This window comes from Lissotriton helveticus, chromosome 5_1 (genome assembly GCF_964261635.1).
Source record: "Lissotriton helveticus chromosome 5_1, aLisHel1.1, whole genome shotgun sequence".
Classification (NCBI taxonomy): Eukaryota; Metazoa; Chordata; class Amphibia; order Caudata; family Salamandridae; genus Lissotriton; species Lissotriton helveticus.
In genome coordinates, this window is record NC_136065.1 from 217139397 (window position 1) to 217161940 (window position 22544).

The window sequence follows — 22544 nt, forward strand, 5'->3', positions numbered from 1 at the left end:
CTGTTTGCACCAACCATGGTGAAAATGAAAAGTTTTAACTGAAGTTTGTGTTACCATGCACCACATCTACCATAACGCATCTGTGTGAACTGGGTGCTGGGATGTCAGGCAGTGTGCTCGCGCCCCACCTTTGTTTGGTCCAAATCTAACCTTGTGCATGGCCCTCTGTGCCACATGTGCCAGTCAAATCACTGATGCATTCTGCTTGACCGTCATTCAGTTGTGAATCGAGGTGGACCAGTCTACTGTGTTTTAATGCTGAATTTGACTGTGAATTTCCTAAAATGCGTGTAGACAGGGCTGGGATCCAGCTCACACGTTTCTGGATTGAGCTTTGCCTGAAAGAGCCTGGGAAATCCTATGTGATGGGTATTTGGAAAGAGTGCATGGCAGAGGTGAGTTTGGCTTCTTTTGTTGCCCTTTATTTCACAGGTAGGAATATAGAATCAGCAAGAACCAGTGCAGGCACTTCTAACAAAGACTTATAGATACTTTTTACAGTTATGGTCATGTTGAATGTAGTTAGAAGGAATTAGGATGTCCATGTATCCCGGGGATGTGCTTGGTGAGGTGCCAAGTATGCTAAATGTAGGATAACTGCTGTGCCAGTGAGCACCTCTCAGTACTAGGAAGCACAGCAATATTTGCTTGACCAGGAACAAGAAGTAGTTCCACTTCTCCCCGGAAATGAAGGAGGCAGGGTGGCATTTTTAGAGCCAAAGGTAATATAATGTGTGGCATTATTTGAGCCTCCATACCTTTACAGCTAAACCCTCCTGGCACTAATTCTGGGGTCAGAGGTCTTTTTTCTAGGTATGCCACATTTTCTGATCCTTTACCATTTTTGCTGTTCTCACTTTTCGTGTCTTCGGCCAATCAGAGTGTGTATTTTAAAAAAAAATCCATTGATCTATTATGCACATTAGTAAACTGTACATTGTGCAATGTACAGAGACATACTGATGCCCATTAAACAGGTTTCGCCTCAGGTCATGAATTCTCACTTTCATAGGGCCACCCAATTTTAGGCAACTCCTAATTTACCCAATGTTGGATTTGAGTATGTTTTATGAATGTGTATATGAATACTCCTTTGATAGGGCATACTGAATATTGGCAGCACGTTTTATTCCCTCCCCTATGCTTATGTACTCTTATCAGCGAATTGTCGAGTTTGTGTTGCCTTCATTTATTAACTTTCCCCCAACCACATGCGATTGAAGGTTTAATTTTACATCCAGGGTTGTCAAATTTACATATCATGCTCTTCAGCATTACCATTGAAATGTGAACAGCTTAAAGTTACTAGAAGCCCATCACTCACCCACACCTGTTACCTGTTACATAAGACCAGAATGGACGACCCCCAGCCCCAGCCAGCATAGGTAATGGGATTGAGAACACACAAGACAAACATTGGCAAAGCCAATAGGGTCTCGCGTTTGGACCGATTGGTTTTACCAGTACTTTTAGGCAATGTTTTACTGCATCAGCAAAAGCCATTTTTTGTGGATGCTGTGCAATATCAGCCAAAAGGGGAGAAAAAGGCATGATAATGTGGCTGCTACTGCGGTCTGCATCATCTTGTGGGTACATGCATGCATGATAGCATATCCAGTAGCTGCTTATGTGTTGTTGATACAGTGGTGGGGGGCAGACAGGCATGGACGGACGAGACAAATAAAAAGAAAAACACTTACTTGCATCGCCGCATTCTCCCCTCTGTTCTACAAGCACAGGCTTCCAGAGTGCCCCGCGGCGAGTCCTGTTGTTGCTTTCATGCTGTTGGAAACAGCCTCAGTATTGGCCTCAGCACCAAGGATTTGCACTCCCAGATAGTCTGGGAGCCTGTGTCTATTCTCTCCAACCAGGCAACGTAGGTGGTGTTGGAGAGAACTTCAGTGCACATAACGGTTTGGCTGGTCTGAGACAGTCGGCCAGACCGTCAGGAACACTCAATAGCAGTGTAACCATTCTTCCATCAGCCTGTCATCAACCAGGCCCCACCCCCAGTCCTCGACTCCAAGAGAAAAAAGTAAAACAATAATAAACAAGGGTTTATTATCATTTTTCTTTTCCTTTTTTGGCTGCTGACAGGTGGGGCGATGCTCCTCCACCAAAGCGGAGAAGCTCCTTCTGAACATATGTACGCACATCAGTCAGAAATCTTGTGCATTCTTCATTAGGCAGACTTGCATATGCATCACTATTCATGCACATAACTGGCAAATGAAACAGACACCATTTTGTTTTCATTTACCGATCCAAGATAGATCAGTACATTTAAACAAAAGAAGGTAATCGGAGCAGCACAAAAGTGCATTTTTTAAGGTTGAGGGGATTTTGCCGACCCAGCCAAAAAAGATAAAATATAATATTATAGTACCAGGCTGGGGAGAGCAGCGGAGGAGCGAGGGTGGGATCAATAAAATAGAAATAAAGCTGAGCAGGTGTAATAGGAGAAAATTCAAAGTTACACCAGAAGGGAGTAAAGAGGTAATGCTCAAAAGGGCAGAAGAGGTGGATATGTCCTCCTCAAGTTATATTGTAAAAAAAAAAGGGATCCACCCTTATGGAAAAGTATAAAAGTGTTCCTCTAGACTACATGTGTCTCCTACAATGGTGGAAAGCACCAAGCTGTGTTTAAATACCCCTCACACACCAAAAGGACCCTTGGTGGCATGCGGGACGGGGCGTGCTGCGACCTACGACTACGTGGGAGCACTGTTTATGAAAACAATACTATGTGTGGTGTAGGAGTGTGAGTGTAAGGGTCAGGAGTAATTGAATGGTGAATGGTGAGAAATTAAAAAATCCCTGGCTCGGTGGAAAAAAATTATTTTAATGTTACTTTGAGCTGGTATCGTTAAAAGTGGGGAATGAGATGGAAATATTATGCTTTAATGAGCAGTGTCTCCTGTGTCGACATGTTTCGAAGCTCTCCCCTGGCATCTCATCAGGACCTAGACGAGATCCCTTCTACACTCAAATCAAAACAACTGTGCATTTACATATAATCCTAACAAAGTGGTGCACATAAATTTAACATGCACAGTATACTATACCCCAGTAGGTATATTGCTGAATGGGTTTGTTATATCGTCCAGATAATGCCCCATGAGCCTTTAAAACAGGAGGAAGGGGTGTCTATAGTCACACAAATATCAAGGTTACCTCCTCACCAGGAAACTGCCTGTGAGGCAGTGTCTTGGTGATGAGGTAACCTTGATATTTGCGTGACTTTAGGAAGGACCGGATTCTGACCAATCACCCGCAGCCACCTGGTGGCATAAAGTGCAGATTCACTTTGATCATGTTTAATCTATCCACGTTTTGGTGCAAGAGACTTCTCCTTCTCACTGTGACAACAGCACCAGCTACACTGGACACAGGCTCAGCAAACACACTGATTACCGGGCAAGCCAGATACTTGATTGCCAGCCTGCTGAGCACTGGCCATTGGTGGTTCTTGCATACCAATACACCAATGTGTTTTGATAAAGGTAGAGCTCTGTTGGACCTTCCAGGTAGGCCTGGACCATCCTTTCAATAGTCATTGATGCTTCACCTGCTCAACCTATTTTACCTTGGCCTCTCCACTGGACTTAAGCCCCGGCTTTCAAAACCAATCAAATGGAGAATTTGGGGCAGTTGATCTTGTTTCTGTTGTTGCTGGTGTTCTTATTGTTTGTTTTGGCTGTTGTGAGCCAACATCACTGCCCTCAGACTCTGAAGTTGAAGGCTGCACTGCAGAAGTTGATCCCTGGAGGAGTGAGCCTCTAAATTCCAGCCGTTCTTTTTCTAAGTCGCTGGCTTTCTCAGCAATCCACACCTTGCAGTTTGAAACATCCCCATCTGAAAAAAGGAATGAAAGTGAGCAGTAATTGTTTGCTCCGTGGATCATGAATTGTGGCACACATTTAATGTTTGGATGGCACAATGTCTCTTTGTACCTTTGTATTAACAGATAAGCAAAGGATTAAGCCCTCCACCAACTCATGCACATCTTTTTTTCATCCACACCTGTGCACATTTCAGACACCACCATTAGCTGTTCCTGTAGCATATGCAACAATAGGATATCTTGACCCATGGTACTGTCCTCCTTACTGACTTTCCATGTGAACACCCCAAAAGGAAGCAGCATCTCTGTCGTGCATTTGACTAGGCCTCATTGGTCCATCTCAATTATCATGCCTTTCACACTTGCACCCCCTATTTGTATGACATATTTATTGATTTGTCTGTACTGCTCAAACTGACATTGCAACACTTACTACGTTGAGTTCCAATGTGTTGGCACCTCCTATATGAATTATTTAACTGCCATTCTATTACCATGCTGAATAACCCTCAACTGCTTCTGGGCTTTAAAATAATGGCTGAACGTATTGCAGATTCTTCTGCAGGTGGACAGTAAGTTGCTGACTCTTCTTTTTTGAGAAAGTCCAAAACAATGATGTGATGCAGTGTTCAAACACAGGACCCTGAAATAGCCACAATCTGCCATGGCCATAACTATATTACTTCCATTGTCCATGTCGACAAATCCAATATCAAGTCCTCTTGGTCGCAGCCATTCATAGACCTTGTTGTTTAAGTCATCCAATATGTTTGCGGCTGTATGGTATTTATCCATGTGGAACATGGCTACTGTTGCATGCTTCCGAGCTCCATTAAAAGGTTCAGCAGTGTCAACACCTGCAGATACAATTTCTCTAATGCCCCAAAAAGAGATCCAGTGTGCAGTGATGCACATGTAATTAGCGGCTTGGCAACTGGTCCACATGTCTGTAATCAGGCGGATAGTGTGAACAACACTCTGCTGCACAGCTTGTCCAACCAATTCCAGAACATTGTGATGTAGCGCTGGAACAGCAACTCTGGCAAACTAGGTCCAACTAGGAACCTTCCATTTCGGGCAGATGGCTGCCACAAATTGTAGAAAACCCACTTCTTCCACAAAAGAAAAGGGAGGAGGTCCACTGCTAACATTTTAGCCAGCTTCGTGTTGTACAAACATGCAGTTGGGTGGTACCGTTCATACTGCCCCTCCTGCTGAAACATGCCAGGAATAGCAGCCTGGAAGTGTTTCTTTTCTGGTGTCACTGATGCAGGCAACGTCTTGAGACTGACAGCAGAAAACGGTAGGCTCTATGTGTGTCTAAGTGGGGCAGTCAATGTAGCCATGGTATCCTAACATGACTCTGGTGCCATTGTGATGTTGTTGATGCTAGCAATACAACTGCACTGCCGGGGACATGGCTGATTTACATAACAAAAATGCCAACCTCTTCTTCACCTTCACCTTCCACCATGATCGGAGCAAATTCAGATTCCCTGCTCTTATCACCTTCACCAACACTACTTGCAGTTTTTTGGCTATGGTCCTCATCATAGTGGATTATGTGGTGTTTTCTCAAATGGGTTGCTTGGCCTCCGGTACATAGTTTGTACCAAGCTTACAACCACTAACACTTGTACTGCAAATGAAGCATATGGCAATGTTTGGCTCCTTCTCGCTAACCGTAAAGAAGTCCCAACTGGGGAGGTCCACTTTCTGACAATGGTGCCACTGCCAATGGCGGAAGAAGTGGTGGTAGGTCAGTGTATTGACGTTTGCCTCTCTGCAGTGCCTAATTCTACTGAAGTGGCTGTGGATGTAGGTCGCTGTTGGGGCCTCGCAAATATGGCAGCTGGCAGTGGTGTGTGGTGGTATCTGTGCCACATCCCTCAGAGCAGGTTGAGACCTGAAAACATTGGTCTCCACTGGAGCTGGGCTATCATCCACGATGACTGACTCGTCGTCATCCTCCTCTTCTTCATCCATAACTCTGTTGCTGGCTGTGACTTTTGTTGTCCATTTACCTGAGTTTTCTGCAACAATTGGGCACTACTTTGCAAAAGAGATATGTCTATTTTGATGTCACTTCTCATCGGTATTACCTTCTCTGCCAGACATGGGCATGGGCCGAGGTTGGTGTGGGGTGGGTCTGCTGATGTGGGGGTGCTGTTCTCAACTTGCTCCCTAGAGGCCGGTGTGGCAGGCACACATTTGCTGAAAAAGGTCCTGCCCGGCAACCCAATGGTGGAAATTGGCTACTTCTCCTCCCCACTGTCCACATTCTTGGCAGCACCTTTCTTTAAGACCATCTTGAAGCTGTCAGTTGGCAGTGGCACTTAGCTTCACACGCTCTACCGATGTCCGGGTTGTGTAGTCACAGTCCTTCTGTCTGGCAGTACAGTGATTTATTTTGTGTATCTAAAAACAAACAAGCATGAAGAACATCAGTGAAACGTGGCATTATTGCAGTTGAATTAGTAGTATCATTTAGTGTGGTTACTTAAGTTATAAATAATTTACAATACAGTGTATCCGTTTGTAAAACCACACAACCTAAATTCATGCACACGCAGGAAGGACAAGCAAGAGCAACTATACATAACTGTTTGCTTTATGTGCATCAAGTTGGGAATGGGATGTGGCACTCAGGGAGGTGCAGGTGACAAAAGAAAACTGACAATGGAATAATGCTTAGACAATGATGCTGTTGTGTTGCTGTGCGCTGTCAATGGCACATGGGCTTGATGCTGCATGTTAGGAAAATGGGAATAATGCAATTAGAAAAATTAAAAGGAAATTAAAAAAAGGAAAACAAATTGGACTGGAATTTGGGAAAATATTTTTTACAAACGTAAAACATTAAAAAAAATTTTTTGAAGTGAATGAAAGAATTGAAAGAAATGTGTGAAAATAACCCAGAAGAAATTAAAAAAATTATAAAATAATTAAATATGAATTAAAAAAATGTGTGTATAATTATCAAAGTATTTTAGTAAAACAAACACTGGGATTTGGGAGGCAAGGAGTAGTACAGGTGAAATATACAAATTATGCAATAATATATAAAACACTTTCATACCCTACATTAGTATGAGCATTCTGCAACTAGGCCTCAAGCATAAAACACAAAATGGTCACCAGTCACATGGTCAAGCAGCAAGCAAGGAGGCATGACCCCAAACAAAGAACGCATGCAGGCCTATGGCAAAGGCACACTGACTGGGCTACACAAAATGGCCACTAACCACATGGTCAAACAGCAAGCAAGGATGCATGGCCACAAACAAAGAACATATGCAGGCCTATGGCAAAAGCACACTGGCTGGGCTACACAAAATAACCACTGGCCACATGATCAAACAGAAAGCAAAGAGGCATGGCCACAAACAAAGAACACATGCAGGCCTAAGGCAAAAGCACACTGACTGCCTACACTAATTGGCCACCAGCCACATGGTCACACAACAAGCAGGAGGTACGGAAAACAAAGAACTCATGCAGGCATATGGACACTGACTATACAAAATGGCCCCTGGCCTCATGTCGTGGGGAACAAAGACAAATGGTGGCCTATAGCAAACACACTCACACACTGTCCTGACAAACAAGGCATGGAAACACAGGGAACACAGCAATCCAGTGGTATATATGCAGTAGACACAGAGAGTGATACTTCCAGCTCCAAATCCAAATGAAATGTGACCAGGAGATGGACAATGCGCTGGGAGGAGCCTGCTGGGCAGGAACAGGTAGTTGGAGACTATGCTGTATTTCCTTACTGTTGGAGAAAAAGGGAAAAAGTCCCCCTCGAGCAAATAAACAACGCGAACGGTTAATATGAGAAGGTTTTTAACTCCAAATTGTCTTTATGAGGAGACTTAGCTGCTTCTTGAGGAGAAAATCTTCCCCAGGTTGCAGTAGAACTTGATCGCGTTCACACAGAAGACAGGCTGGATGTTGCTGGCATGGGCAAAAGTTATGTTCGCGGGCACAAAATCTTGTGGAGAGTCTGCAGGTGGTTCGCAAATCTGGTGGCACTCGCGAACTGCTAGAAAATGTCACGGGTGCTCGCCAGCACCCAACAAGTCACTCATGCGTGCGCAAAATGAACTTTAGAGCGCGCCAATGGAAAAAAAAATCTGCCCTGTTGTGGACTTTATTGGTAACTTCGTATTCTCTGCAGAATGCAAATTTGCTGAATTCCGCAGACTTGGCAAGCAGAGTGGAGTTTTACTTCCAGGTCTAAAGCCCAATTTCATGTTACATTTGTCATATATTATTGCTGGCATGCAAGTTTGCTATGAAAATCACAAGATCCCCATTTTAAAAATACTTCCAGCATCAATGCTCAATACTGTGACTACAGAAATACCTGTATAACCCAGAGATAAGACATTTGGGTCTTTCAAGTTGACCATTCATCCTTTTGAAGCCAATAACCAGGGCCCTATTTTAGGAAATATTAGTATATGTTAAAAACAGCTTTATAAAGTTGGATGAGTGTAATGCCAAGGACTACATAAAAAATCATACAAAATACGGTTCAGAGCGGGGCGTGGCTTAGCAAGCCACGATGGCGGCTGTGTTCTGCTGAGGCTCTGCGATCGAGCTAGCATCCTGCCCTGTTCCAGTGATCGCCGGGAGCCTCAACTTCCAAATTCGGCACCCGGGGTGCCCCCACCTCCAGCGGCACCCCCCTGGTACGGTGTGGACCGCGCTGCCATGCGGAATCCCCAGTGACGCTTCCCGCCGGAGCCGCGCGCCGAGCTACAAAATGGCGGTCGCGGCTCCGCTCCACTGAGGCCGGCGCCACTGTACGCCTGAATCACCTGATCGGAAGCCCTGAGCGGTGCGGCCGACCGGCCTCCACGGAGATCCGGGCCGTGGGACGTGACCGGCACCCGTGGGGTGAAGACGCAACCAGGCTCCCTGTCGAAGCTACACGTTCGGGCGCAAGATGGCGGCCGCAGCTCCGAGGCTCCACATTGCCTGTGCCCTGTCCCAGACGGGAGTCTGACCCGACCTCCACATCAACCCCGCCTGCCACCCCGGATTGACTGTGCCTGTGAGCACGCCTGCTTCGCGGCGTCGGACCCTACTGACAACTGCGACTCCTCTGGGCGGTGAGTACCTGTCCCCCGCACCCCCCCCGGGATTCTAGCTCCCGTGCCCCGGCGGCTTCCTGCACTTTGCAGGGCTCATCGGGGGGACACCTGCCCCTCCATCCCAAGGGCGGACGGTCCGCAACATCCCTGGACCCGGGGGCGGCTCTCCAGATCGTAGTGCCTGACCCCAACATGGCGCCTGAGAGGACCCCAGCACCGGGCTCGATGCGTGCTGCCACACCCCCACTTTGAGAGCGGCGGCGCCCCCAGATCAGCGGCGGCCGCCCGCCACACCGAGGACGACCCTCCACCACTCCAGGACCTCTGGGGCCTTGCCGCTTGACCCCTGGCCCCGGCGACCGGTGCATTGACCACTCTGAGTACCGGACGGAGGGGCGGGAATCTGCCGCCCCCACACTGCACCACCGTGGGCGACGAGGGGCCCCTACCTTTGAAGAGACTTGACGAAGGGGTACACCTTCCAGACCATATGTGCCTGCGGATGCGCACTTAACCCCTTACCACCCCACTGAAGCCGCCAGTGGCTGCGGACCACCGGCCCACTCCAGTTCTGGCCCCCCCCCGGTTTTCATTTCCCCCGAGCTCCTGGACTACCGGGTGAACGGAGCTGCTTGACCACGTCTAGGCACCAGTTGTCTTCGCTATTGGCACTCTTCTGCTACTCGGCGCACCGCTGGGGCGTGATCACTGCACGGGTGGACCCCTAACCACCCCCGCACCAACGAAAGCTACGTAACCAACCCCTACCGGCAGGGCCGGCTCTAGGCTCATGGTGGCCTTGTGCAGGGAGCGCAGGTGGGGGCCCCGGAAGAGGGGGCCCGGACGGGGCGGAGCTCAGGAAGGTGTTTTACTAATAATACGACCAGAAAAGTCGTTAAATGATTGACCAGTACCTGTGCGGCTGCTCCTACCCTTCCGAATTCGTCTCAGAACGATACAATTTAGGAGGAGGAGGGCATTGTGACACACGACCTGAGGGACTGGGTGCACAAAAAATGTTTTTGGAAGGAAATTTCTGAACCGAAGAAAGAGCTCCTCTAACGTCCTGTACACTCCCATAGGCCACAGATTGGACACTCACTGTTCTCTTGTGTTATTACAAAAAATGGAGACATGCGACTCTCATATTTGCAAGGAAAAATAAAGTAGGGAAACTCGAGTTCACACACTACTGAACGCGCACTCTTAAGTGCATCAGCAGTGCACTGTGAATCGGAGCGTTTCACAGGCCTGTCACAGATAAGAAATACTATCAAAACGAAATCGTACAAAACAATATACTACTGGCCGGCAGCAACTCATACCCGGACAACGTTGGGACGGGCTGCTATTAAATATAGTTTGACGTGATTGCTAGACTGCAGTGACCTTAGTGGTACTTCTGTTTCTTCAAGCATGTGATGTCTGGACAAGAATGATGTCTGTTTTTTTTGTCTAAAACCTTTTAATAAAAACACATTTTATTTTCCTCCAGTTTGCAGTTTGGCCTTTTTAATGTCTATCTTAATACAGAACCATTAGTTGGGGTGACACAAGGAACAGTCTTACTCTCTTCTCAAAAGAAATTCAGGCACCTCACACATACACACGTGAACATGCATATTGAGATGGAGTTTCCCAGCGTATGCCTGGCAGTTTACATGCTGCTCTATGGTGCTGGCACATAACTCACTAATCTCACCATTATATGGCAGGAACCCTCATTTTTGTGACCAACAGGTAACTGAAGGACCTATTGCAACAACAGCAGCAACACGGTGGTCAAAAACATTCAAATCTATCACCTACGTGCTATACACTGTGCTGGGGAGCAGGCACATAATCCCTCAATCCTAGCTTATGGTGAAATCTGCATACACCCCTCCAGGATTTAGAACGCACCAGAGTGGTTGGGGGTATCTATGCTAATAAGACGTTATTGCTACCCAAAGGAACCCTTTTAGCAACCTTAGAGTAATGACAGATTGAGAAAAAACACATTAAGGTTCTAAACCCTTGTCTTACAGGTTACATGCAACTCCTTGATGGAGCTTCATAGATCACTGCAATATTCAAAGGATTGGAATTTATGAACTCCAAGTACAAAAGCATCTCAGTGTCAAAAGTAGTTACACACTAGAAATATAAAATACAAGTACATGATCTGCAGGCTTCACAACCTGATTTGCAGTAGGCATGTTAAACGTATAAGCTACTATGACTCAGAACTGCACGAGACAAAACACATATCTCTTCAGGAAGGGCATTAACCACCAGAGTTATTTTACCGTTATTAGCCCTAGAAAATCGCTGGGCACACAAGATCTCTGCAAGCTCAGGTGCCCCAACCCATAAAGTATTTTTCTAAACATGGCCTCTTTGTTATTCACAGTGAACAGGTGTGCAGTCACATTTGTACTTATTGTCAACTATTTCTTTGCTGTAGAGTTTTTTTTTTAATAATTATAAATTGACTGTCAGACTCTGTTCTCGTGACCCCGCCCCCTTTCCACCGCCAGACCTTGAACCCCAATATATGGCTTCCAAGACCCTGAGTCAATGTTTTCCATTTCCGGCACTGCCCAACACCCCCCATTTCCAAATTATGTGAAAAGTTTCACCAGACTGCAAGACACCTTTCTCTCTCATCTAATCAAACTAGTCACCCTAGAAAGAAAGTCTATGCCTGTTGGACTTGGGCCTTAGGGCAGGTTCACCCCTAAACTTTTTGCTTTTATTTGTGACCCAGTGTTAGTGATTTTTGGGTCTTGGCGCACTTTTTCCCTGTGTCCCAGAGTAAAGTGCGTGCGTGTAGTATGGCTGGCCTGCCTCCCATAGGAATGCATGGGGAATGTGTGTGTCCATGTTAGTTCCTGATGTGTGGGGAGTGCAGGCTCGAGTTTGGTATGTGTGAACTCGTGAGAGTGAATGCTGCGCGATGGTATGTGCGGCTTGTATGTGTCTAGAAGGAAAGTGCTACTTCTGGACATTGATGTATGTGTGCAGTGAGGGTGCTGGAGCGTGATTGGCTGGAGCTGGCTGGCTTGCCAGGCTCCAGGAAGTCTGGATGGGACTGCCGGGTGGTGAGTGTGAGATCAGCATGAGTGATGTGTGGGAGGAGTGCACCTGGGTCCTGGATGGGCTGGATTTTTCCCCACACAATGCTGGCTCCGCCCCCCTGTGGTTTGTCTAACGACCCAAGCCTCCCCAGTGAATGAAAGGGGTGGTTGGGCCATCAAGGGTACTCCAAAGCCAGCTGCAACTGGTTTCCCCCCACCCTGCACCTCCAAACAAAGGATTTCACAATATAAAAATGGAGCTGTGTCCCCACAGAAGTTGTTCTACTTTTGGATCCTTGCCAGAGGGGGCTGTTGCTGCTGCTGGGGCCAGGAGGACCACCACTTGGCTTGTCTCCCTGCCTGGAGACCCAGTGTGCTGGCTCTGGCCCTGCCTTGCCCCCCTGCCTGCCTCCAGACCCTTGCTGGAGCTGTACTTTGCCAGAGCGCCTGGAAGAGCTTTGTATTTGCCATATAGCGCTGGCAGCGCTTTATTTCGGCCCCAGCGTTCAATAGCGCTTTGCTTCTGCCCTCCAGCGCTGGGAGCGCTTTATCTTTACTGCCTAGCGCTGAAGAGCACTTTATTTTACCCCTAGCGCCTGGGAACGCTTTGTCTGCCTAGCGAGTGTCCACCTCGCTGATTTTCGAGTATTTTGTCCGCTGGCAGGTGCCCACCCTGCCAGGGACCTTGCCGCTGTTGTGGTACCCCGAGCGAGTGCCTACCTCACTTAATATTTAGGTTTAAGGCCGGTGCCCACCCGGCATTGCTCTGTGTATTCACCGCCGCGGCCCCAAGTGAGAGGAGGAAGCAGCGCCCGCCTTCAAGCCCGGGCCGCGCTGGGATTGGCCCAGCCGGCGGAGATTCCCCTCGCGTCATCGGAGAGGAGCTCTGTAATTAGTCCCTACCTCAGGGACTCCCGTAGCGTCATCCCGGGGCCGCACAGGGATTGGCCAAGCCTCGAGGGCTTCCCCGCGTGCGCCCAGGAGACAGCCAAGCCGTCCAGGAGAGCAGAGCCCGGCCGCGAGAACCCAGGAGACAGCCACCGCCCAAGAGAGAGAGGAGCCTCCGCCTGAGAGCCCGGTGAGTGTACACGGGCAGGGGAGAGCTCCGGTCGCATTTCCGTGGTGTTCGAGCCCCGAGCGGCTCAAAGGGCATGATTGTCTTGAGTCCACAGAGGACTCTGGGGGCATTTTGTGTTTTCTCCTGAGTCCCCCGTGAGGGACTCCAACGAGTGAGGCATTGTGGATGGTGGAGCGGCCCCGGCTGGCAGCGGGTCGCTCCCACGTGTCCCGAAGGTCTTGGTTTCGTGCTTCTGGGGGCATTCATAGTTGCAGAGCCAAAAGGCTCCAGGACCCCACAGTTGCTTGACGAGCCGCAGAGGCTCAGGCGGCCTCATCGATTTACGAGCCTGTGAGGCTCAGACCCGGCCCCATTGTTCTTCGAGCCAGAGAAGGCTCACAGCACCCATATTTGTTCTAGAGCCCCAGAGAGGCTCTTGGGTGCCAATCATTGTTCTTGAGCCCACGAGGCTCCAACGTTGGCCATCTTTGATTTACAACTGTCCAGCACTTAGTGGACAGTTGCTACGTTTAGGCTTTGTGTTCTTGGCTGCCTGCGAAGCCTCCCCTGACATTGAGACTCAGGGCATTTCAGCCCTTGCGAGGCCAGTTGGCCTGAGGGACAGTTCTAGTGTGGTGCTACGTGCACACTGCGCAATTTATGATTTACTGCTTATGTGATTCCTGCGCAAATGTTCTACCTGCACCTCTGAATGTGTTTTAATGTTTCATTTGCAATTTTCTATGTTTACCTTTGCTAAAAGTGACCTGCTTAGGTAATTCTTTATGTGTTATTCCCCTTTGCTAAAAGTGACCTGCTTAGAGGAATGTTCGTTGTTACCTTTGCTAAAAGTGACCTGCTTAGGTGATTCCTTATGCTTTTATTTCCCTTTGCTAAAAGTGACCTGCTTAGAGGAATGTTGATGTTTTATTGCCTTTGCTAAATGTGACTTGCTTAGGTGATTATTTTAGGTTTCCTTTCCTTTGCTAAATGTGACTTGCTTAGGTGATAGGTTTTCCTTCCATAGGTCCTGATGATAAGGTCCTAGTTCCCTGCGTGATTTTTTTACAGTGTTTAGGGTGGCGTAGGAGGTATTTACCCTTTACCAGTAGTTACTGGTTGTATGCTACATTTACTATTTCTGTGTTACAGTCATTATATGTTTATGTGCTAAGTGTTATACCTACAAGTGCTATTTCTAAAAGTGCATTCCCCTGACAGTGGTCCAGGTGGCCCTGTCCTGTACATAATCCCTTGTAAATCTTGCCCGTGCCTGTTGGCACATTGTAAAGTGTGTGTCTTATCTAATGTGTTTTTATTATAATACAAAGGCTATTTTTGATATAACCTTGTGTGGAGTTTCCTTTGTGGTGGGCCTAGGGTGTTGTCGCTGGGGTGCGCGCGCAAACGCTTTACACATCGCCTCCGAGATTAGCCTTGCTGCTCGCGTCACGTTACCTAGAGGGTGAGCAGGGGTTGTCTTGGTGTGACTCCCTTGCCCTGACTTAGAAATGGTGATCCCTGACTGACCTTGGCGTGAGTCTTGGCCGGCCGGGGGTCCCGTTTCTAACATTGGTGGCTAGCGGTGCGGATTGGACTTGCGTTTGCGCTGTACCACAGTGGCGACAGGCCACACTACAAAACTCTGCAATTTTAGATAACCACATTTTGGGGATTATTGTTTTTTAGGGAAGATCAGTATTGCTTCTCCTAAAAGGTGTCATTTTGTGATTTGTGTCCACTACCTTGTTCCCCGCCCTACTCCCACATTGGTACCTGTGTCTTTATGGTCAGGTTGAGAAATCAGGGGTGGTAGAAACTGCCTTACCAGGGGGGGTGTGTGTGAATGAGGGTGTGTTACACTGGACAGAGGAGTGCAAGTTCTCTGAGATAGGAATCTTGCTGAATTTTGTAATTGTGTACTCCAGTGTAAGCTCAGTCCCCCAGGTTCCCTGTGTCAAACTCTTCTTGAGAACGTCCTGCCAAGATGGAGCTTGTCTTTGATCTCAGTGATCTAGTTTGGTACAAAAAGCAGGAGTTGGAAGGGTTCTGCAGAGAGAGAGACATAGGGGTGGATGGGTCAGATACTAAGTACGAACTTAGGAACTACCTGGTCCAATGGTGTAAGGTACAAAGGGATCTTGAGCGCAGTGAGGAGAGGGCCCGGGCCGCACGCCATGAGGGTGGTGAGTCTGTGGGGAGCCCTGAAAAATGTGAAGTGAATGAGGATGACAGTGATTGGGCACCAGCAGATAGTGAGGACCCCATAGATAGGGAGTCCCTTGCTGGGTCCAGTGTCAGTATCAGCGCCCCATCCCTTTCCCTGTCCCCAGAAGAGTGGTTGGATAGGAGGGAAGAGCGGGAGCATCAGCTAGCGATGGAACAGCTCAGGTTGGAGCACGCCAAGCTAGAGGCTGAGAGGGCCTTGTTCAGGGAGAAGGTAACCCTAGAGGGTAGGTTATCCCCTGAGTGCAATTTTGATTTTCTGGATTCCCCAGGGAGGGTTGAATCCAGTGGTGGCAGCTATTTAAGTGTTAGTGTAGACAGTCCCACTCCCAGTTTCCCGAGTGTGGTGCCTGTTTCCCCAGAAGAGGAGTTAAGGTTGAGATTCAGGAACCTTAGGAAACTGTCTCACCAGTCTTGGGAAGAGTTTGTGGATGAATGTCAAGGTGCACTGTCTGATTGGCTAGAGGTTCACATGGGAACTGAGTTTGCCAAGCTATTTGATCTGGTTCTAAGAGAGCAGGTGCTCAATAGTTGTTTGCCAGGGTTGCGCCAACACCTGTTGGAATATGGGTTGACTGATCCAGACAACCTTGCAGAAGAAGCAGAGCGCTGGGACAGTGCGAGAGGTTCTTTAGAGTCACTAGTGAGTGATTCCAACAATAGTGGGTCAGGTGTCTTCCAGCCCAGTGTGGTGGAGGAGGGTGAGAGTAGCCCAGCTAGGTCCCAGGTTAGTGAGGAGGGTGTAGGGGCTGACTGCCTGTCTCCATGGAGCAGGAGTGAGTGTGTGACCGAGAGTCCCCAGACGCCCGAAGCCCTGTCACAGAGCCTGGATGGTTTCTTTAGGGAACACCAGGATGGGAACCTAGGCTTGCCTGTTAGTTCACTTGAGGGAGATCTCCTAGTGTGTAGAGGACCTGGAGCATCTGTAAGCGGAGCTTCTATGGTTCTAGAGTCTGGCAGTACCGCTCCAGTAGGGAGGGTACAGGAGTCCAGCGAAAGGAGTGATTGGGGGATAGTATGTGAGTCCCCAGAAGTCCTGGAGTGCCAGGCATTGGCTCCACCAAAGGTTTTAGACCGGAGGTTGGAAGTCCAGGTTCAGGATCAGCCTGACCTGAAGGGTGGGACTACTGTAATCAGTGTCCTGACCAGTTCTTCTTCCAGATGTACCGCCCCGGTTGGGAGGGAGCAGGACTCTGGAAGGGGGTGCAGAGGGTGGAGAGCCCACCTCTGACCCCGGTGCAACCTGAGGGGTTAAACCCTAGGTTGGGAGCATGTTGTTTAGAGGGGACCCCTCGCAGGAGGAGGAGGAACCCTAGAAGAAGAGGTAGGGGGAGGAGAGCCTTCCCTGAGACTCCTGGTCCACCTGAGGTTGTAGACCCTAGGCTGGAGAACCAGTGGCAGTCTAGCCCTGTCTTGCAGACAGGAAGGGTGGAGAATGGCTATTATGTGCCAGGGGTTACTACCCCCCACTTTGTGAGTAGGCAGGATCCAGTGGTACCTGGGTGGCCTAGGGCCTGGTCCTGGCCGAGGGCACCTGGAGAGTACCAGTGGGGTACCCCAGTTAGTCCCTACAGAAGTTTTAGAAGGAACCCCAGGGGTTCGCCGTGGCGTAAAACAGAGGGTGTCCCTGCAGTTGTGGGCCCGCGTCCGTGTTTTATCGCCCCAAGCAGGGAAGCCCATCACGGTGGTAATTGGTCTGCCCTGCGTTTTGGCTGGAAGGGGGTTGTGTTGGACTTGGGCCTTAGGGCAGGTTCACCCCTAAACTTTTTGCTTTTATTTGTGACCCAGTGTTAGTGATTTTTGGGTCTTGGCGCACTTTTTCCCTGTGTCCCAGAGTAAAGTGCGTGCGTGTAGTATGGCTGGCCTGCCTCCCATAGGAATGCATGGGGAATGTGTGTGTCCATGTTAGTTCCTGATGTGTGGGGAGTGCAGGCTCGAGTTTGGTATGTGTGAACTCGTGAGAGTGAATGCTGCGCGTTGGTATGTGCGGCTTGTATGTGTCTAGAAGGGAAGTGCTACTTCTGGACATTGATGTATGTGTGCAGTGAGGGTGCTGGAGCGTGATTGGCTGGAGCTGGCTGGCTTGCCAGGCTCCAGGAAGTCTGGATGGGACTGCCCGGTGGTGAGTGTGAGATCAGCATGAGTGATGTGAGGGAGGAGTGCACCTGGGTCCTGGATGGGCTGGGTTTTTCCCCACACAATGCTGGCTCCACCCCCCTGTGGTTTGTCTAACGACCCAAGCCTCCCCAGTGAATGAAAGTGGTGGTTGGGCCATCAAGGGTACTCCCAAGCCAGCTGCAACTGGTTTCCCCCCACCCTGCACCTCCAAACAAAAAATTTCACAATATAAAAATGGGGCTGTGTCCCCACAGAAGTTGTTCTACTTTTGGATCCTTGCCAGAGGGGGCTTTTGCTGCTGCTAGGGCCAGGAGGACCGCCACTTAGCTTGTCTCCCTGCCTGGAGACCCACTGTGCTGGCTCTGGCCCTGCCTTGCCCCCCTGCCTGCCTCAAGACCCTTGCTGGAGCTGTACTTTGCCAGAGCGCCTGGAAGCGCTTTGTATTTGCCTTATAGTGCTGGCAGCGCTTTATTTCGGCCCCAGCGTTCAATAGTGCTTTGCTTCTGCGCTGGGAGCGCTTTATCTTTACTGCCTAGCGCTGAAGAGCGCTTTATTTTACCCCTAGCGCCTGGGAACGCTTTGTCTGCCTAGCGAGTGTCCACCTCGCTGATTTTCGAGTATTTTGTCCGCTGGCAGGTGCCCACCCTGCCAGGGACCTTGCCGCTGTTGTGGTACACCGAGCGAGTGCCTACCTCGCTTAATATTTAGGTTTAAGGCCGGTGCCCACCCGGCATTGCTTCGTGTATTCACCGCCGCGGCCCCGAGTGAGAGGAGGAAGCAGCGCCCGCCTTCAAGCCCGGGCCGCGCTGGGATTGGCCCAGCCGGCGGAGATTCCCCTCGCGTCATCGGAGAGGAGCTCTGTAATTGGTCCCGACCTCAGGGACTCCCGTAGCGTCATCCCGGGGCCGCACAGGGATTGGCCAAGCCTCGAGGGCTTCCCCGCGTGCGCCCAGGAGACAGCCAAGCCGCCCAGGAGAGCAGAGCCCGGCCGCGAGAACCCAGGAGACAGCCGCCGCCCACGAGAGAGAGGAGCCTCCGCCTGAGAGCCCGGTGAGTGTACACGGGCAGGGGAGAGCTCCGGTCGCATTTCCGTGGTGTTCGAGCCCCGAGTGGCTCAAAGGGCATGATTGTATTGAGTCCACAGAGGACTCTGGGGGCATTTTGTGTTTTCTCCTGAGTCCCCCGTGAGGGATTCCAACGAGTGAGGCATTGTGGATGGTGGAGTGGCCCCGGCTGGCAGCGGGTCGCTCCCACGTGTCCCGAAGGTCTTGGTTTCGTGCTTCTGGGGGCATTCATAGTTGCAGAGCCAAAAGGCTCCAGGACCCCGCAGTTGCTTGACGAGCCGCAGAGGCTCAGGCGGCTTCATCGATTTACGAGCCTGCGAGGCTCAGACCCGCCCCATTGTTCTTCGAGCCAGAGAAGGCTCACAGCACCCATATTTGTTCTAGAGCCCCAGAGAGGCTCTTGGGTGCCAATCATTGTTCTTGAGCCCACGAGGCTTCAACGTTGGCCATCTTTGATTTACAACTGTCCAGCACTTAGTGGACAGTTGCTACGTTTAGGCTTTGTGTTCTTGGCTGCCTGCGCAGCCTCCCCTGACATTGAGACTCAGGGCATTTCAGCCCTTGCGAGGCCAGTTGGCCTGAGGGACAGTTCTAGTGTGGTGCTACGTGCACACTGCGCAATTTATGATTTACTGCTTATGTGATTCCTGCGCAAATGTTCTACCTGCACCTCTGAATGTGTTTTAATGTTTCATGTGCAATTGTCTATGTTTACCTTTGCTAAAAGTGACCTGCTTAGGTAATTCTTTATGTGTTATTCCCCTTTGCTAAAAGTGACCTGCTTAGAGGAATGTTCGTTGTTACCTTTGCTAAAAGTGACCTGCTTAGGTGATTCCTTATGCTTTTATTTCCCTTTGCTAAAAGTGACCTGCTTAGAGGAATGTTGATGTTTTATTGCCTTTGCTAAATGTGACTTGCTTAGGTGATTATTTTAGGTATCCTTCCCTTTGCTAAATGTGACTTGCTTAGGTGATAGGTTTTCCTTCCATAGGTCCTGATGATAAGGTCCTAGTTCCCTGCGTGATTTCCCTACAGTGTTTAGGGTGGCGTAGGAGGTATTTACCCTTTACCAGTAGTTACTGGTTGTATGCTACATTTACTATTTCTGTGTTACAGTCATTATATGTTTATGTGCTAAGTGTTATACCTACAAGTGCTATTTCTAAAAGTGCATTCCCCTGACAGTGGTCCAGGTGGCCCTGTCCTGTACATAATCCCTTGTAAATCTTGCCCGTGCCTGTTGGCACATTGTAAAGTGTGTGTCTTATCTAATGTGTTTTATTATAATACAAAGGCTATTTTTGATATAACCTTGTGTGGAGTTTCCTTTGTGGTGGGCCTAGGGTGTTGTCGCTGGGGTGCGCGCGCAAACGCTTTACACATCACCTCCGAGATTAGCCTTGCTGCTCGCGTCACGTTACCTAGAGGGTGAGCAGGGGTTGTCTTGGTGTGACTCCCTTGCCCTGACTTAGAAATGGTGATCCCTGACTGACCTTGGCGTGAGTCTTGGCCGGCCGGGGGTCCCGTTTCTAACAATGCCGAATATGCATTTGCAAGTTTACCTCTTGGACAGTTTTTTTTTTTAACTGAATGGCCTTGCACAATAATAAGTGTTTACTTGGGGCATGTTTTATTCCGTACTACTATGTTAGTGTTAGATAGGAATACGTGCGGCAATTACATTATTGCAAAGGTTACGGCTTCGACACTAGTAAGTGGCGCTATGAAAAACTTTGAAGCATAACTTCAGAACGGTTGCCAAAAGTAACAAAAAACAAACTTTGTAACTTTGCACACCCATTATGTTTTTACCTAATGTGTGCGCCTTCTTTCAGCCAGACTTTTGATTGCAAAATTTTTGTAACTAACCACAGAAGAGAGTCGTCGTTTCCTTTCTGTGGTGTTTACTACTTTTAACCACAGTTTGAAAAGCAGCTGCCGTGGATGGGGTAACACAGTGACATTCATAAGATCACACTGTGCGCTGGCGGCAGGACGTGCATGCATTAATTCCGGAGCAGGCTTTCTCCAATGTGACTGGGCCTGTACTTTATGGGGAAGGGGGTTATACGGTACAGTAGAATCCGGAGCCTGGCCTGAGCCCCCCAGGCCCCCGAAAGCATGCACCCTCTGCAGTCTGCTTACCAGATGGTTCCCGCGCTCCCTGTGCTGAAGGATTCTGAGTGAATCGACGCACAGGGCCGTCACATCGTCGTAGGGCTAAGATTGACGGCCCTGGGACCCAACTGTCTGCTGGCTGGCTGCCTGGGCAAGTGAAACCAATTTAAACAACCAGGCCTGAAACAACAACAACGCTCACACGCGTCGCTGCCATTGCCCGGAGGCTGCCAAATCCTGCCAGGGGGCCGCCAGTGATCCAAGTTCCAATCCGATCCTCGGCTCGTCCGTCGGTCGTCGTGGCAGCCCCTGGGGTTTGGCGGCCCTGTGCCGGTGCACAGTTTGCACATGCCTAGGGCCGGCCCTGCTACCGGGTTGTTGTCTGCTCCAGCGAACTGGTATCCGGCGGTCCGCTGTCCCCTGAATACACGGCGGTACAGGACCCTTCCCAACGGCCCCATGGGGAAACCAAGAGGCCAGCAGGTGACCACCGTCCCTGAAACGGCCCCTGAGAACATGCCGTAAACGCGGGCCTGGACGCAAGTCAACACCCCACACACTGACCCCACACTGTCGGCGAAACTGGACCAGGTGCTGGCAGCTATTGAACTGTCCCGACTCTCGATGGAGGAACGATTGGGTGTCCTGGCGACAGACATCAGCCTGATTCGCGATGACCATCGTAAGCTGGCGGACAGGGTGAAGGGGGGGAGCAGATTGTGGCCGCGCTGCAACCCAAGGTGAAAACTCAGGCGACGGACATGCAGGAAGTCTTACGCCGCGCGGCGGCCCTCGAGGAACGTACGGTTGATTTGGAGGGGCGCTCGAGACGATGCAACATCCGCGTCCTGGGTCTGCCGGAGGGAATTGAGAACTCAGACCCCCTGACCTACATGGAATCATGGACCAGTTCTTTCACACCGAGTCGGAGCGCTCGGCATTCTTCTCTATTGAAAGAGCCCACAGGGTCCCCACCCGGAAACCTAAGCCGGGTCTCCCTCCACGCCCCATGCTGGCCAAGTTTCTACACTTCCGAGACCGCGATGCAGTACTTCGAGCGGCCCGGGCAGCGGGTCCCCTGCAGGTGGAGGACCAACAGGTCATGGTGTTCCCGGACTATGTCCGAGAAGTCCAACAGCAGAGGTCTGCCTTTCTGGACGTTAAACGACGCCTCCGCGCGAACGATATCCAATACTCCTTACTGTTCCCGGCTCGCCTCAAGGTGCTACACAAAGGAAAGGCCATATTCTTCACCACTACGGATGAGGCACAAGTCTGGGCTGAGTTCCACTGTCCACTGATCCTCAAAGCCGGGCCCCAACGGGAACACACCAGCAATTCGCGTAGATCCAGGAGACGAGGCACGAAACGTACCCAGGCGGGCTCATCCAAAAGCCAAGCTTCCTCCCCCTCTGGCTCACCCGACCTTACGCAAATCATGCGGGAGAGACGGGACGCTTTGAAAGCGGTGACTGATCTACACCTCTCTCCTCTTGCACCGGACCTTGAACGCCAACCGCATCTGTTCACCCCTGAGAAAGACCGAGACAGCGATGGAACAATGTCGGGGTTTGGCCCAATCTCTTCCCCTCTCATTGTCGCACACATGGTGTGCGCTACCCTGGCTGGACAACCTGGCACCTCTTCCTGATGGGCGGACTGACTACTGCTGTATCCTCTTTTCTTGGTCGCTCTATGTGCTGTTTGTGAGCCCATGCTGCATAATGAATTAACTGTGTGCGCTCGCGCGCGATAGGCACATCTCCTACAAAAGCCCAATCCGAGCACAAGCCCAGCGGTAACACATGCTGCCACCCCCGCAGAATTCTGTTATATTTCTCCCCTAGTGGGACATTGGTTTGGATATGCCACCCCCGGTGATATATCCCCTGTATTGGGACTGTTTCCCACCCTTGGTTCTACCTGTTTTTACTCCCGACAGTTCCCCCCGTA

General features: G+C 49.9%; 1 protein-coding gene across 2 annotated transcripts in view; it reads right to left on the minus strand.

Annotated features, from left to right (window-relative positions):
* LOC144754345 (ficolin-1-like) overlaps window positions 1–22544 on the minus strand; it is a 766398-nt gene that overhangs the window by 17169 nt on the left and 726685 nt on the right. The window contains exon 13 of one of the 2 annotated variants that reach the window (XM_078642034.1): window positions 3488–3855. The exons of the other annotated variant lie outside the window; for it this stretch is intronic. Within the exon in view, the coding sequence (XP_078498160.1) occupies window positions 3620–3855 (236 nt within the window). The 3' untranslated portion in view covers window positions 3488–3619. Of the gene's footprint in view, window positions 1–3487; window positions 3856–22544 lie in introns of those variants that run through there. 2 annotated transcript variants of the gene reach the window in all.